The sequence below is a fragment of the Synchiropus splendidus genome, chromosome 4 (genome assembly GCF_027744825.2).
Source record: "Synchiropus splendidus isolate RoL2022-P1 chromosome 4, RoL_Sspl_1.0, whole genome shotgun sequence".
NCBI lineage: Eukaryota > Metazoa > Chordata > Actinopteri > Syngnathiformes > Callionymidae > Synchiropus > Synchiropus splendidus.
In genome coordinates, this window is record NC_071337.1 from 14,727,240 (window position 1) to 14,744,346 (window position 17,107).

At 42.9% G+C, this 17,107-nt stretch overlaps 1 protein-coding gene across 5 annotated transcripts; it reads right to left on the reverse strand.

Annotated features, from left to right (window-relative positions):
- Nucleotides 1–338: 338 nt before the first annotated feature.
- nfyc (nuclear transcription factor Y, gamma) lies at nt 339–16,985 on the reverse strand. Of its 5 annotated transcripts, none has more exons than XM_053863563.1 (11): nt 16,891–16,985; nt 7,839–7,951; nt 7,300–7,371; nt 6,482–6,595; nt 5,151–5,246; nt 3,700–3,876; nt 2,861–2,917; nt 1,479–1,634; nt 1,043–1,147; nt 907–966; nt 339–831 (listed from the first exon to the last, which is right to left on the reverse strand). In XM_053863563.1, exons 2-11 carry the CDS (start codon nt 7,935–7,937, stop codon nt 712–714), a joined length of 1,056 nt encoding a protein of 351 aa, XP_053719538.1. In that variant the 5' UTR covers nt 7,938–7,951; nt 16,891–16,985; the 3' UTR covers nt 339–711. The 5 variants fall into 5 exon arrangements, with proteins under 5 accessions (XP_053719538.1, XP_053719540.1, XP_053719539.1 ...); XM_053863565.1 differs by lacking the exon at nt 16,891–16,985 and adding an exon at nt 13,619–13,751; XM_053863564.1 differs by lacking the exon at nt 16,891–16,985 and adding an exon at nt 12,754–13,372.
- Between the last annotated feature and the right edge of the window lie 122 nt (nt 16,986–17,107).

Consider the following 17,107-nt stretch of genomic DNA (forward strand, 5'->3'; position numbering starts at 1 on the left):
CATCATGGGATGCCATTTTGAAGCCCTTCTTCTCATAACATGTATTAGGGTTTATATATATATATATATCTTAACATCCTGGACTTTAATTGAAGTCTATTCTTCATTCCAATGTTAATACAAGGAGATCAAGAGGTGTTTTGTTACAATTTTATTCTTTCACAAAGTTTCTTTACAAAATGATCCACAACTAAAAGTGTACCAATCTACGTCACGTCATGCTGGTTTTTCCACCACATGCAAACAAATAAAAAGGACTGTATAAAAAAATCGAGAGCGACTGTTGGAATTCAAAACAAAGTAAAATGAGTTGGTTTTCTCTCATGATATTTGGTGTGTACACGAAGAAGCGGTGCTTCAAAAGAGCCACAGTCGACAAACTGCAGCATGCTCTAACATGGACTGAGGGAGAGATATGGCTTTATTAGTGAACTCAAGAGGAACCAACAAAAAAAGTGGGACTGGAGATTTCTAATGGAAAAAAAAAACAACTTTCTACAAGTTAAAAATGAGAGACATTTGTACAAGGCGGCGAGGATGGTGGCAGTGGTCTGACACAGACTTGTTTCAATGGCTGAAGAGTGACCCAAAACTTCATGGGCTTTTAAGAAATTGACCGCTTTTGGTTACAGAGGGAAGAACAGAGCTTGTTTTGGGCCAGGAATTGGCGTGGTCAGCTGGTGTTCAAGGTCTTGGACCCTCTCCGGACGCTCATTCGGTGGTCACCTGCGTGACTTGAGCGTCGGCTGTCTGACTGGTGGACTGGATGAACATGGGCTGGGTCAGTTCCTGTCCGGCCGGCACCGCCACCTGCTGAATCTGGTACAGTTGCTGTCAAACAAAAAGAGAAACGTTAGAGAAATATTTCAGAAAACGGATCCTCAACACCAAATCTGTGAGGCTCACCTGTCCATCGGTGAACTGGTTGAACTGCTGCTGTCCTTGCTGAACTTCCGTCTGTGTTATCTGAACACAAATCGATATCGAATCACTCCAACAAAACAATACATGGCTCTTTTCAAGAGCTCTACCCGATGATTACCTGCTGCGCGTTGCCCAGAGTTTGGATCGGTCCTTGCACAACCTGAGTCCCAGACACTGGCTGGGCTAATCGGATGTACTGTAGTTGACCAGTGTTTAGTTGTACCTACACCAGTAAGACACCAGAGGGAGACAGAGATACATCAGCGTCAAGGTAAAGTTCTAATTCGCTATAAGGTCGACTATCAAGCGATTAAAATAGGGAGAAATTTCACGGAAATATGTTGACATTGCAGCACATTCAAGGACAGATAAATAATAATAAATAAGTTATGCTTCAGTTACACAAAGATGGAGGCCACCTTCCCACAGCAAACGACATGATTCAGCACTCAATACAAGACAGTGAGCTAGTGTGAAGACTTCTAAACCTGCCCTTCCTCTGAACAAAACATCAACCCAAAACACCCTGCAACTTCCTGATTCATTTTGCTTACCGGGATTTGCTGAATCTCCCCCGTGTTGGTGATGATCTGCTGCATCACCTGCATGGTCTGACCTTGAGCTTGGGCTGTCTGAGCCTGACCCTGAGCTGCGGCTTGGACGATCTGGACCTGCTGACCTTCGCCCACCTGCATGGCCACCGGTGCGCTCTGAAATAAAGACATTAGCCTGTTAGAACAGAATGTCCATGCCGATGAAAACAGAGTCATCCGTCCAGGGAAAACAACATCTCTATCATGACGACACCAACAGACACCAGTGACTCAGCAGAAGATTTGTTTTTGCTCACAAGAGAGTATACTTTCATCCATGTTTTGGCGGAGATAATATGCACCCCTCTCTTCCAATTGACCGACCACAATCTCTTATACCAATCTACTGTTTTAATCCCTAATAAAATTCATTTGTGTTACTCTTTAGTACTACCATGTTTTGAACTGCAGGCGTTCATAATACAAGTTGCCATTTGTCACATCATCAAAGACGATATGTTGTTTTTCTTCAGACCAGAGGGAGAGATGCCTATCGTCATACAAATCAGTACATTTCATAACTGACTCCCTTTAAATATCCTCTTATGTTCTGAGAAGAAGTGAGAATCCCATTCCCTCCTACCAAATTTACCTTTGCTCTGCAACAGAATGGATACAACTGTCGACAGAACCAGAGGGAAGAGAACATGTGTTCCATGTATGCAATGACAACTGGCAGTGGATGGTAGAACGAAACTGAGAATCGAGGTAGTAAAAGCAGACCCGAGTAACCACATGACTGCACAGTGAACACATGCTCACGATAAGCTCCGAGGTCTCAGACGGCGAGCACAACCTGATCTTTTCTCTTCACTGAAAAACTTTGGCAAGGCCTTTTTATCTTGACCAGGAAGATTTAGCAGCATGACTAACAGACTCTGGGTGCAATCCAGATATCCGCAAATTCCCTGTTATGTCACCTTATGTGGGACTTCCAAGTCAGAAAGTCGGGACAATCCACACCACCCTGAATACACAATCCAAGATGGTGACCCCAAACGTCAACAGAACGTAGATATCAGTTAGATATTAGTACGCAGATGAGGTGAGAATAGTTTTCCAGGACGTCTAAATTCACGTTTATCTCCACTCCACAAATGCATAACACATACACATACACACACACACACGTCGGAAACCACCAGCAGGAGGAGACCTGTGTTGCAAAGTGAGGAAGATCAGATGGATCATAGATTGATTGGCGTTCAGCTATCAGGCAGGTTGAGTACACTTTTCATGAGCAGCAGAACACGCAACATAAAAAGAAAAAAACAAAAACAAACAAAATGTAGCCACTTCCACTACACATAGTTGCCTACAGCCAGGTGTGCTTTTGTCTTTACCGTGATGGGTGTGCCCTGCACTTGGTGTAACTGCTGCATGGTAGCACCTTGAAGCATCTGACGACGGACAGAAGAGCAAGTGGAGGAGAGAATGACAAAATGATACAGTGACAAAGCTGCAACAACTGAACATGAACGCAAGCAGGTGTCAAATGTGTCAATGGGAAGCTTGGAGCGGCACAGGTGCGTTGAAGCAAACTGCAAGCAAATGGACGAGCTGGAAGAACAAAAATCATGACAGAAAGTCGCAGTGGCTTTTAAAGAGGAACAGAAACCTAACCGTATGTTTGCTATCATGTATGTCAGTATTGGAGAGGAGAGCAGCTTCGCATGAGAAGCATTTAGAGACAGAGAGGAAGCCGGGCGAGTGCAGTTGGAAGGACAATATAAAAGGTCATAAACATGTGTTCCAGAAGGAGGAAAGGAGGAGACTTAATATTAAAAACACTTGTTCTTATAAGATTCCAGAAGGAAACTGAGACAATATTGGGCCACAGTGTTCTATGTTGATACAATGTGGTACACGCAGAGTGTGGGACACAAATGCTGATGACACGACAAGGACTTGTAATAGAACAGGATAATGGGACTGAAGACAAAAGGTGGAGAGAATATATATATATATATATATATATATATATATATACACAAATGCATGTATGTATATACTTTCCACGATAAACAAAATCAATACATATCATATTGCTAAGCGAGTAGCATCCTTGATATAATACATATTTAACAGGAGAATGGATGTGTAATTTGACTCTATCCAGGAGAAACTAATATCCATTGATTTGTAAAGTGTCCTTGTACTTGGGCTCGGTGTCAGCAGATACCTGTCCTTGCTGAGGCTGTGCGATGATGATCTGTCCTGGCTGGATGGTCGTAGCCGTCTGTGCGCCAGCCTGCTGACCCTGCTGTGTTCCCTGCACCTGAACAGCTCCAGGCTGCTGGGCCAAGGTGAAATAGTACTGCACTGGTTCTGCTGGAGCAACGGACTGACGCATCTCCTCCTAGATGGATGCAGACACACACACACAGACACACAAACAAGACAAAACGGAACCTGTGAGTCAGTCATAATGGCATGAATTATTTTCACAGGTGTAACGTTAGAATCCAGGTCTGATAAATAACTCATGGGATGTAGCTGGAAAACAGTAATGCAATCTGGGTCAAGGACAGATTACACAACGCTGCAGGTTACCACTACACACCGTAGTTGGATATTATAGAGATATTTCACACAGCTTTGCAAATTATTACTTCTAAAATCATGATCGGTGAAAACATCCTGTGGCGAGAAACCTATCTTGTCCTTCATAGAAGAAGTGGGGAGGAATATTTGGAGAAATCAAACTATAATGCTCATTATTCATATTATTAATTCTTTTTTTTGAATCATGGATACTTTTTTTCTCGACCAGTTCCACTTTTCCAGACCAGTTTTCTGGGCGTGTAAGCCTGGCTGGTGGAAGAAAACTGTTGCAGTCAAAGCAAATGTACACACAGACGACCTTAAAAATCAATAAGCTCAGGACGGGGACGGAAGCCGGGAATCAAATAACGCATTTGGTTTCAGTCACCGAGGGCAAATGTCAGGTGCAAAGCTGGACGGAGTCGTATGAAAACCAAAGGTCAAAAGTGCTGATTGGCAGGTCTTCCTTGTGATGAGGTGCCTCCATCACCAAATGTGTAAACACCAATCTCCCAGCTCCATGACAACACAGCTGAGAGTGTAGGATGTTTACATGCCTGGAGATGGCAAAGTCTTGTAAACAAATTTCACAGTGATTCTACTCTTGAACGCCTCCTTTCATTCTGAACTCTTGAGGGAAGTGAAGGCAGGACATGACAAACCACATTTTACTCTAAACTTTTAACTGATGGAATTGCACCATGAACAAAGGGTTCCAAGTGTAATATAATAACTAATATATTTTTAATACTTGTAAACTACATAAACACAGTCACAAGGATGTCAATAAAATCTTAAGTTTAACTTTAATCTATGTATTGAATTAGTTGATTCCGGCATTATGTCAAGATTGTAACTATGGCACAAGCCAACAACATCACGGGGGCAAATGTTTGCAGGCAGAAGCAATAAGATGCTGAAAACATCCGACTGAAAGCCCTGCTGACCAAACCCTAGCTTCCAGTCAAGGATGTTTACAGAACCTCCAGGTTGCCAACAGCAGACAGCTAAGATTTCCGTTAGCTACGCGAGATGCCACGTTCCCGACAAAGCCGTTTGTCGACATGAGAACACGAAAACACAACATACCTGTCGTTTAGGAGGCTTTAGATCATCTCTGGGCACGATGTCGATGAGGAAGTCAAACTGGTCAAACTTTGTGATTGCCATGGCGATATCATTCCTCTGTTGACAGACAACCAGGTGACGTTGATCTCACAAACTGTGATGCTTTAAATAGTCACATAGGAACCAAAATTCAACTGAAATAGCCCAACTGGTCCTGTAGAAGCGACATTTTGAGGTCAAAAATAAGAAGTCAAGGTTGTGGTAAACGTCAAATAAACATCTCGTCACAGACCGGTGACAGTGATTGAGAACAATGACATCTTTCCTCAGGAGCTGCTGCTTTGCTGCCCACAGTGCGCCATCTCGGTGGAATTTTCCACAGGATATTGGTTGTCAGGACCCCCTATTGTGGCTCTTGCTATATATAGTAACCTGATTAATATCTGGTAACACCAGGTCACATCCATACTTGCTGGATTGATGGAGGTTGCTACGGTAACCTCCACAGACGTGCACGTCACAATAGGGTGTACGTGCACGAGTCCATGTGCATGATGTAATTAGCTGGAAAAAGAGACGACGGAGGTAGTGATTCAAGGCAAATTCGTGCGGGAAAACATGATCTACTTCTAAATCTGGGGAGACGCCCAAATCTAATTCCCAAATCTAAATTTGCTTTTGGCGCAAAACACAATTTCCTGATTCCAATAAACAATTGTCCAGTGTTGGTCACATCAGTGTTGTTTTTAAAATTTTCGGAAAACACATTTGTCCTTCTTCATACAGTATATAAATAATAAAGTATAAGTACCCGTTTAAACATCAAATTTCCAATGTGGAACTACAACCCTTTACTAAGTCATCAGCGAAGTGAGAATCTCACTAAAACTCACTCAATTTAAAACCCAGAGTCAGTTCCAGTCATCTCTACCTGTGTTGGCAGACACAAACAAACCCAAGAGCTGCTAATCTCTCAGAGGTATGTGAATGGATAAAGTGGACTTAAGGGCTTTCATGTTCTGCTCCACAGTTTCCCCTCTTCACATCAAGGTGAGAGAGGCCTTTCATGCAAACGCTACCTTTCAGCTGCTCCATTTCTTATCACTTAGATCATTTCTCATATGCAACTTTACCACCTGAGAACACGGACAGGGTTTCTGTTAAATAAGCAGGTGCTGCCCCAGATGAGAATTTCATCTTGAAGTCAATGTGATTTACCTATCAAAGTCAGTTCAGGAATAGTCATTTACACTCTACATAACACATTTCAACTGCGTGTCAGACAAAGCACCCCAGTTTAAAACAGACCTCTGTGCTGTGCAGACAGTCCCTGTGATAGTGTGAGTTCTCACCTGAAGTGTGCGTCTCTTGTTGTCCTCTGTGTGGATCCATGCTCGCAGAGTCAGCTCTGTAATAAATATCTGAGCAGCCTTAGCAAAGAGAACAGGAGCTTCGGCGCTGATCATCTGTAACAGACAGGGGAAGATTTGCCTCATTATGTTCAAGAAAAAAGCAGAGACAAACCAGCACACACCTTTAAAGGTCAGAATCCTGAATGTTTGTACCCGCAACTAAAAACAAATGTACTTTGCAACAAATGAACATCAACAACCACAATGAAACTAAGAATATTAAGAGTCAAATGATGATAATAAAACAATAAAACATAACAAACCAAATGGCACCAAAAATTAGAGAGGTATTTGCCAATTAATTTCAAGAGATTTGCTCACTGCATTCTGCTTTATTTGCATTGTGCACAGACGCAACTTGAACTTGTTACTTTCAGTTTAAAGCTATAGCACTTAACTGCACACAAGTTCAGGGCTTTTGCCGTAAGTGGATTGATATAACACCATGTATGCACACATGCAGTGGAAGCAGCTGTGGCCAAGCCGCCAGGAGAGTCTGGTCTTCAGATATGTTAGCGATCCCCTGATCTCTTTACCTCTCTAAGCTGCTGCTTAGCGGAGGGCATAGTGCTCTTGACACGGCAGATTCAGGCCATGGACGTTCCTGACCGATAATCTGTGGTAATGAGGGAAAATAGCTCTCCTCAAGTAGCTTCAGGTGCGCTTATTTGCCCTTAGCGTCGAGGAGATTTAAACCATATCACCGAGATATGACCAGGATTATCAGATGTTGATGATTCCGTGAAGTCGTCTCATACCTTTACGTCTTCATCCAGCTTCATGATTTTTTTGATGCGAGCCAGAGGTAACTCTTGCACACGAAAGTCCTTCTGCAAACCAAAGACTCAAGTTAGCAAGTGACACTTAAAGACATAGAAAACCTCAAGAGGCAATAACCTGCGTTTCACTTTCTTCACATTTAATACCTTCAGACACAGTCGTTGGTTTGTGTTTTATTTGCAGACTAATCACTTTCGAGAAAGGCTTAATCATGATGTGAATTTTAGGTTGCACTTTCACTTAGGGGACATGTATTACCGTAAACAACATATTTTTACCCTGTCACCAAACTTTCACCCTGAATAACATCATAGTTTTAACAGTAAATGAGCAAGTAATGGCTAATATGTGTTCCCCAATGTTAAGAGTTACTGAATTTTAAGCTATACAAATACAACATATTTTGAATAGCTTTAATAGTATGTCACTCTATTAACAGTAGACAATGTGTACATATGCTCACAAAGAAATCCTTAATGTTCTCCAGTACATCATTGCTGAGCAATAAAATACCAACCATAGTCAGGTTCCGGATCTCTTCCATGACCCGAGGCCAGAAGGACTGAAGCGTCTGCTGAGCATCGCTGCCACCAGCTCCGAATGCATCGGCTGACATCTTCTACACTGTTGCTGTGACAGATGAAGCATCAGGTTACATACCAGAAAACACCAGAGGCACCGAGTTCACCTCAAACTTCTGTCGAGGCACCACAAATACACTAATCAGCAGCAGGTCAGGACTGGCACAAACACTCCTTGCAGTTAACTACGGCAACGATAAAGCCGTCATGCTTTATCAACCCAGAAGAAAGTCCTCTGTCATTTAATAATGAAGCCTCATTTGTACCACTTAAGTCTTGTCATTTAAAGTTGATACAGCATGAATATTTGTGGTCAACCTTTCACGTCCTGATTTTATTTTAACTCTTCAAGAGTGAACAGCCATCTCACAGAGCTGCTTAAAAGCATTAATGACAAAGCGAAACACTGCACGGCCTCCCTCCCTGTTTAGCCACGAGTGCTGGAGAAAGGCTCTGAAAGAGAACCCAGCCGGTTACTATGGTATGTCAGGAATCTTTTGGAGGAATATTGGCCTGCCTGTCCGAGCATGCAGAGTAATGAGTGTCACACTCCTACTCCTTCCCTTTTCCAGGCTTCATATTAAACATTGAGCAAGTGGATGAATGGATGGAGAACCAGTCACAAGGTATGATCAAAAGAGGATGTACAGATTGTATGATGATATTTAAGTTATTCATCTGGGTCAAAGCTGCAGATCTGGCAGCAACAAGAGAGAGACTATATTGGTCCGTTTTCACATTCACCTTTTTAATAATTTATATTTCTCCGATCAACCTTTTAAGGTCCTTCCATGAGCGCTGAGCTTGACATTTGGTGTTGTTGTCTTTGCTATCCATTTCCTCTAAATTTGTCTGCCTTTATGTTTTTAATGTTCAATTTTACATTTTGCCATCCACTCTACTAAAGTAAACTTGCATATACTCACTCGACTAGTGGCTTAAAAGTAAAATATTTTGAAAAACAAGGATGAATAGTTGTGTGAGGGTAGGTGGGGTCAAGCAGTCGTGGCTCTCCGTCCCCCAGTCCACTGATTCCAAACTCTAGTTTAGTGAACAATTATGTGTTCCGTAAAGGGAACATATGCTCCTTTGATCATCCCATCTCAATGTTTAATTCTTGAAAAAGGGAACTAGCTTTCAGGGGCATACAGTTGGTTAGATATTCTCGATAGCTCATTAAGGTGATGGAGCTGTCAGATTGCTGGGAGTTCACACTAGATAAGTGATGCTGTCAGACTGAGGTCATTGGTTATCTTAAACAGTGACACCATAAAAGAAAGCAAACACAAGTGTAAAGCACAGCAACAGCCTTAAAGCGGTATCTATCAAAACCTATGGTCCAATGCTTCATGGAGTGCCAGGTTGGTTTCACTAAACAATTCATGCTATTGCTGCGACATGTGCAAAACATACACAAAACGTATGGGTGGCATATAGCCCAGATCACAAGGACAGGTTTAGTATGAAAGCCATTGACCTGATGGTAAAAAAAACGGGAAGTTGGGAAGGAAACACTGCTGCAGCCTACTGTCAGTGGGCTTTACACAGGGCAGCCTAAATCAATGAGACAGCAAGGCAGAGGCCAGCTTTGTATAAATCAATCTGGTCGCTTGTAGCGATGCTATGACAGGCCTGTGTCTGACCTTCACAACTCGTCCCCCTCAGTGTGACGATCCTCAGTCCAGCCCATCCTATAGTCCATCAAACAATCGTCAACATTTGTGTTGTTCTCTACCGACCACCTTATTGCCCAGACAACGTCGGGGGGGATACAACAATAAAAACATATTTTTATCAAGGGCAGTTAGTAGCTGGCAGCCATACCACAGAAGCACAACAATCCAAAAATAAACCGTAACCCTCGCTCCATGACCCCATGAACTCTAATCTAAATACACAGCTGCAGACCAAACATCGCAGCAGGAAGGGGTGTAGCAGAAAAGTCATTACAAGAAGAAATATGCGGTGGGAGGCATTTTAGAGCGTGAGAGAAGAGAAATGAAAGATCCTGGTGTGAGAGGGAGGAGAAACCAGATTCAAAGTACAGTAAGAGAATGTATCTGGTTGAGAACTGGCACAATGTCTATCCTCGCATGTCAACAAATAATTGGAATAGAAGTCGTGAATGAATAGCAAACTACTGTACTTTAATAAATGAACTGGGAATATTTAAGTTTCAACGCCCCCCAAAAATGTGTTTAGTTAGCACACTGAAATCGTGATTCATAAGAATGTCAAATTGCGATCATTTTAATTAACATTGATTGTTGTTGACTCAAGTTTAGGACATTAATTCCTCCGTTTGTATTTCCACTCCAGCTGAAACCTGCTCACAAGTATTTTAAATATTAATATAAGAAGATGACTCTTTAAAAACAGGTTATCTTGAGTCATCTGCTGACAGAACGAAAGGGAGTTCATTCATTTCGGAGACACGTCACAGTTGAGTGATGAAGCATTTCTTTTGCTGGTGTTTCCATATTCACCGAGGTGGGGGTTGAATTCTGATACTTGCTCATATCATATGGTCTCCTGTCTTCCCCGCATGCTGGACAGCCAAAAACACGGTGTTGTATTTCCTCCATGTCTTACTCTGTCTACATGAGAGCCCTGAAGGTCAAATGTGATGCCGCGACTCTTAGGAACATTCAAAAAACATGTTTTGATCTGAGATGCTTGCATCGCTCTACACATTTCAGTCAGACCATAATTCTTTTGACGTCCTTTCCTGTTTACCGCCATCAATTTTGCCTCATCCTTGCTAGGAAAGGCGACACTGCTTCACCTACAGAGCCTGAGTCAGCATTAAAGAAGCACTGTCAACCCAGTACTACTCGTCCTGTCCTCACTGTCAAACGTGTCAACATAAAATTTAAATCAACAATTCTCTCCTTTCCAGTATGAGCAAAAAGCTGTGAAGACAGAGCGAACATTGCCACCTGACAAACACGGCTATATTGACAGTTTAACTAAGAACTATCATTACAATGTTCAGCACAAGTAAAAAGTACAGTCCAGTCTGAAGTAAATGTGAATGAGCTAACTTAACAAGTGACTATCCAATACTACGACATTATTTAACCACTGGTCAAACAGGACAGAGGTTGAAATGGAGGTCAACTTGAAAAGTTAGCGGATGTTCAGCTCATGTTTGGGGTTGCCAAGTTTTCGACCAAAATCCTTGGAAAAGCAACAAACAGCAATCCGTCACTGGTCCACGGAGGGCCTTTGCTTAATGTTTAACCTTCCGTTTATAACATACAGCTAGTGCTGAACCACTGAGCCTCGACTGATTAAATAAACAGGTTGGCAGGCAAATGTGTCATGCCAGGGATGTTTTCATACAGAAAGCTCATGAATGTATTAAAGCAATGGAAGCTACCAACATTTAAAAGCCATGACAAATACAGAATAAATACTACTTAATGTAAGATGTATTTTCAACACGTATCCTCATGCAACTGTTGAATATCTGATACGGTTGGATAAAACCACTTTCATTAACAGGCCTGATAACTTTGCCCTTGGTTCTGATTCAAGCCAACTCCAGGAAGTGGTATGATCAACCAAGGTCATTTGACAGAGGAGAGCAGAAGAAACCAGAGAGGGAGGAAGGGCAGAGAGGAGGGAAGGGGGGCGGTGGTGCTGGTGGAGAAGGACAGGTTTTTCAACTTTCACTGCAGCACTTAGGTGAACCCTAATGGTTTGGGCTATATGCAGCTGGACCTTGAATGAAAAAGGAGGAACACGGTCTGCAGGGAGGCCATGTTACCCCCTTGCGACTGACTTCATCTGTGCTCTCATCCCTGCCTTCACGTTTCCTCCTCATCACTGACAAAGTGACTGCAGGAGCCAATTTCACATTCCTGTGACCTTCATCAAACACTAGGCCCAGACTCTGGCGTCAAAACGGGCAGGACGACTGATACCCGCGTGCTCCACGCGGCTTACCCTCCATGGCTGCCCCCACCGGCTATTGTGTCAGTGTAAACACAGAGATGGGGCAACGGTTAACGAATGAAGGCAGCACAGAAATGGACACCTGCTTGATAAGATAATAAAAGCTGGCTCTGCTTGCTTTACCTGCCCGGACACTGCACCTTTTCTTCATAGAAGGTCGGAAACGACATTCACCTCACACTCTTTCATTTCCCTGTGGGATGTGTTTTGAAACTTTCAATTAGACGAGAGAGAGGAGGTGTGTGACATGCGTATCCTCATCGGTATGATCAAAAGAAATCATATCAAGCCCTGAGCCGCCGTTGACACCGAGGCCTACAAGCGCTAGTCTGTCAGTCGCATCTGGGTGTCTGTCTCTGTTGTCGAGAGTCTGGTGGCTCCTGGGGTCACGACCACCAGCTGCACCTCCAGCCCCGGGATCTCATGACACCAACAGAAACTGAAATAAATCCATGTATCGTCCCTGGATTGACGGATTTAGCTATTTTATCGTAGGTAAACTCAACCCATTAATAGCATCAGGTAGAAACCTTCACAGGCATCAGTCTCAAGAGGAAAGCAAAGTGCTAATTAGGACTAAAAACACCATATGGATCCGTCTTTGTAAAGAAGCAGAAGTGAGAAGACACAGGGATGTGAGATACAGCAACAAAAAAAAAAAAAAAAACTTCAAATATAAATAAATATCAATTATGACTATGACGATTTTCAAAGAATAATCTGATAATGAGAGTATTCAAGAGTAGTTTCATTAATTGAGAAGTACACACACCTCCCTTTGACCTTTCTGTGTAGCATGACCGAGTGATGGATGACAATATACATATTTAGTCCTATTCCTGACACTTGTAGCACAATCGAGTCGCTTGTCTTTTCAAAAATCAAACTCACCCCTGTGCCCTTCATGGTGAATGACTACTGCTTCGCAGAGGTTAAGAGGAAGACAGGTTTAACTCCTTTAGGAAGACGATGCAAGTGACGTTGAGAGGAAAACTTCTCAAACTCCGGCACTTCCTTTGGTCCCAACTGAACAACAGCCAGTTTAACCCCAAAGTGACTTCAAGCCCAGACGCACAGAGAGCAGAAAACAATCTTCTGCCCCTCCCCCTTTTTCCCTTCTCTTGTTGAACAGCGCTGCAACATCTTCCTCCTGACCAAATACCCAGTTGCGGCTTAAAGACGGTTTCCATCTGACCCCTAACTAGTTGACCTTCTCACTTTCTCTTTCTTTGTCACTCACTATCCGCTCGAGCTGCTCCCAACCAGTCACATGCATTTGCCTTTCAGTTGACCCCTGGCCGGGTGCAAAGAAGGGGTAAAAGGAAGCAGACATCCAGCTCAGCAGCAGCAGCAGCAGGCAACAGCAGGCGAGCCATTCAGCCTCACAACAGACTCTAAAAAATCTCAAGTCTTCTTCCCCTTTAACATTCAAGTGTAATCAATCTAGCATGCTACACAACACTAAAACCCCGCCTCAGACTCAGCTCCCACCTCTATCCATCACCTAGATCCAATGAGAGCGCAGAGTCCTTTCGTGTCATTGGTAAGTCAGCGCCGCTACACCAGCTGCTCCTCCCAACTTCCACAGCCCAACCCCCTATCACTGACAGCCAACTTCCTGCTTTAAGTTACCTTGAGCTGCAAAATAGGGGTCAGAGAAAAGCAAAGAGAAAAAAAATCTGAAGCACATTTAACTGTAAAAAAGGAAAACAAAGTTGCACAAATGTCTGCATGTAATTCAGTGGAAACAGCTTGCCTCTGCTTTGTTTGCATGTTGCATCAGTTCCTGCCTCTGTGGCTGCTGATGGATGAGAAGTGGTCCACGGCTTTTTCTCCGACTGCTCAGACAACTGCTCGCTGCATATTTACAATGTCAAACTAAATGTCATCGGCCCGCCTCCTCTCGGTAGCAATAGGCCAACAGCAGTGTGATGCAGGTGGCCGAGCTCATCATCACTGGCTGAAGTAAGTGCCAGAGGAGATGCCGCATGTTGCATCCACAAGTAGAAAGAGGATACTGAGAAGGCTCACAGGTTTGTGTGTGTGTGTGTGTGTGAGTGCACAGACAAGATTTTGCCCTTGCTTTCTCATTCTTTGTGGCTCATGGTCATGTGCTAACCTATATATAACCTCGAACCACGTTCCTTTATATTAAGATTTCCGGGTGTCTGTATAGCTAAACAGTATTATTAAACGTCTGGTAAAGTCGCAACATTAGATTAAGCCTGACCAATGACATATACTGAATAATCTCTGCAGATTTTCAAGTGCTGACACTCAAATGTGTCATAACAACTACAGTAGGAATAAATAGAATATTAATAACACTAACTGGCGTTCCATAATAGGGAGGAACAAGATGAACGAGGACAGCAAGTAACCATCATTTTAACAGCCTTTTAGTAAACTGTCTGCTCACTTGATACCACAACTGAAGCACAAAAATAATCCAGGATTTGACTCTCAATTAGAAGCCAATGCAATTTAGAAACAAATTAATACAGCAGACCAGAACAGTGCAAACACACACAAGCTGTGGGGTGAGATCAGCTGACTCATGAAAGGCCACAAACTAGAGAGGACACATTTCATACTTCTATTCATGGATAAACTGCAAGAGATATAGTGGGAAGCATGTAGACAAAGGAGCTGTTGTCGTCACTCCAAAAACTGCTGGCAGCAAGTTTCGCAATCAAAGTACCATCAACTATTTCTTTCCTTCAAGGACACATGATGCCCTGTTTGTTTAGATTTGACTCCTTCCGCTGCTCTCCCATTTCATGCAGTTATTAAGGCCTTGATTTAAAAGACAGCATGGTGGCTATGTTCAGGCTTTTGTAAACCAACCCAAGCGCAGAGGTGGTGGAGCTGTTCTGCTCACTCTAACAAAGAGCTGAGTCAGAAGGCAAAGCCTGCAGAAGACGGTTCCAACATAGTAATTCCACAATACCATATTCAGTATTTAATAAACTGCAATCACATGAGGTCTTGAGCCACGCTTATGCATAATGCAAGTAAAATAACAAATAACAGCTACAAACACAAAGCAGCATCAATACAACATTAACTTCAGTTGGAGCTCCTTCTGAGACTTAATAATTCAAATATAATGAGGTCTTGTCAGTCAAAAGATTCATATGACGTTCACCTTTAGATCAAGACAAAAGCAGTAACCACTTATGATAATTATGTGCAGCAAACTGTTTATATGACTTCACTAAGCAATGCATTTATCCTTCAGGAAAAACAGACAGACATCTCTGCAGCGTTTAGTTACTCCTCCATCTCTTTATATGACATCATAACAGCGTCAAGAGAATATTGATGACAATATCCGGCACTAAATAATTGGTTTATTAAAAAGGAGGAGGAAAAAGACAACGGAACAACACGCTCCATCAATGAAAAGCAGAAGGGGGAAGGGAACCGGAAGGATAGAGAAGGACACAGAGGAGAGTTTTCACAGAGAGGGAGGGGCAGCAGAGTAGAGGGTGAAAGGATGAGATGAAGACTCAAAAAAATGAACAGGAAATATGCCCTTATATTTGCTACAAGGTAAATTTGGAGTGTGGCAATATGACTTATTCACGTAATGTTTGGTGGTGCTACGTTGTTAAAGCAAAACTCAAACTGCTACAAATGATCACAGCAAGAGCAAGGTCACTGTAGAAGTCAGTGACAAATAATGGTCCTGTTGGAGAGTACAGTTAACATGAAAGTCACTTGTGAAAACCAGGCTATTCAATGGATTGCTGGTTACATCGTGGATGTGGAACAAACAGATAGCGCACACATTAAAGACGTACAGAAAACATTTGCTTCAGATCTTTCTGATGCGATGACTTTGGTCTCCAGTTAAGTAAGTTGTGGTTTACCACTATCTCTGTGTATGGAGCACAACAGCCACTTGCCATTATATATATATATATACATATATATATGGGGTTTTTTTCTTTCCCCCACTCATGCATTGCGACTGTATTTTATTTGTGCTTTGGGTGCTGCTGAGTTTATGCTGCCTTCTTGACACTCTTGGGCGAAGTATCAAATCCGATTTGGTTTCAGACTGGTTATACACAAGATAATGATGAGGTTGATATATATTTATAGTCTGATTTAGGATATATCAAGACTTGGCATCAAAACACAGCGGATGACAAGCATAGTTTAGGAAATAAATGTACTAAAACGAAACGTTAGAGTGGACTGGTCATCCTTCCTTTAGAACACAGTATGATATTGGCAAAAACAGGGACATATTATTAGCTGCTTTTTCGTTGCGGTTATGCATAAACAAAACAAACAGGGCAGCACTGATGCTAATCGTTCGCCGGCTAAAGTAGCAGTCTGAAGCGAAACTGTTGAGCCTTTCCTGATTTCGATTGAGCCCTAAATACTACAAGAAAGGCGCATTTATTACACGCATAGAAGCAGCAGTAAATGCGAGGAGTGAGCGACACTTTTGAATTCAAGATATTGAACGCGAACGATGATCCACGGTGGCGAGAGCAGCAGAACACAGACAGAAAGGCGAGAATCCGCCGTAATGTTCATCTCTGCTGCGCTATCCGAGCCGGCTTTTGGTGAAAGTTTGTAAAGCTTTGCTGAGCTTGGAAGAAGCGGTCTAACCAATAAAGACAACGTCTCGATCTGTCCTTCAGACCAATCAAACCTCGGACTAGATTCCACCAATCAAGGTTTTTAAGGCCAAGTTCCCTTTGAAACTGACGCCATTCGGGGCCCGTCTCAAATAGCCAGACAGGGAAAACGCAACCGGTCCAAGAACCAAAATGGCAGTCGACGTACAGCAGTTTCCTGCCCAGTCGCGCTCCCATCAGCGGGCCACCAATAAGCGCCGCTGAGAGCGGGGAGGGAAATGGCGCCTATGTTCGGCTTCCAAAACAACCGTCTATTGGTCAAGAACAGCACATGCACGCAGCGCAGCAACGGCACCAGCAGACGAGCTCCACACACGCGCACAATTTCTGCTAACATTCGGAACAGAAATAAGTTGGACAGTATACTTACTTTGTTGCAACAGACCGAAGTGAAGGACTCCGCGTATTATTTATTTTTCATTTAACTAACAGAAGGAAACAAGATGGCTGCGAGACGAGCCGGAGATGTAACGTGATGACGTAATCACGCCGCAGTCGCGTCAGACGTGACGAGACTGTCGATTGTCATCTTAATCGATTTTAGGTCTTTGGCGCAACTTCCCACTTCGTAACAAAATAATGATTAG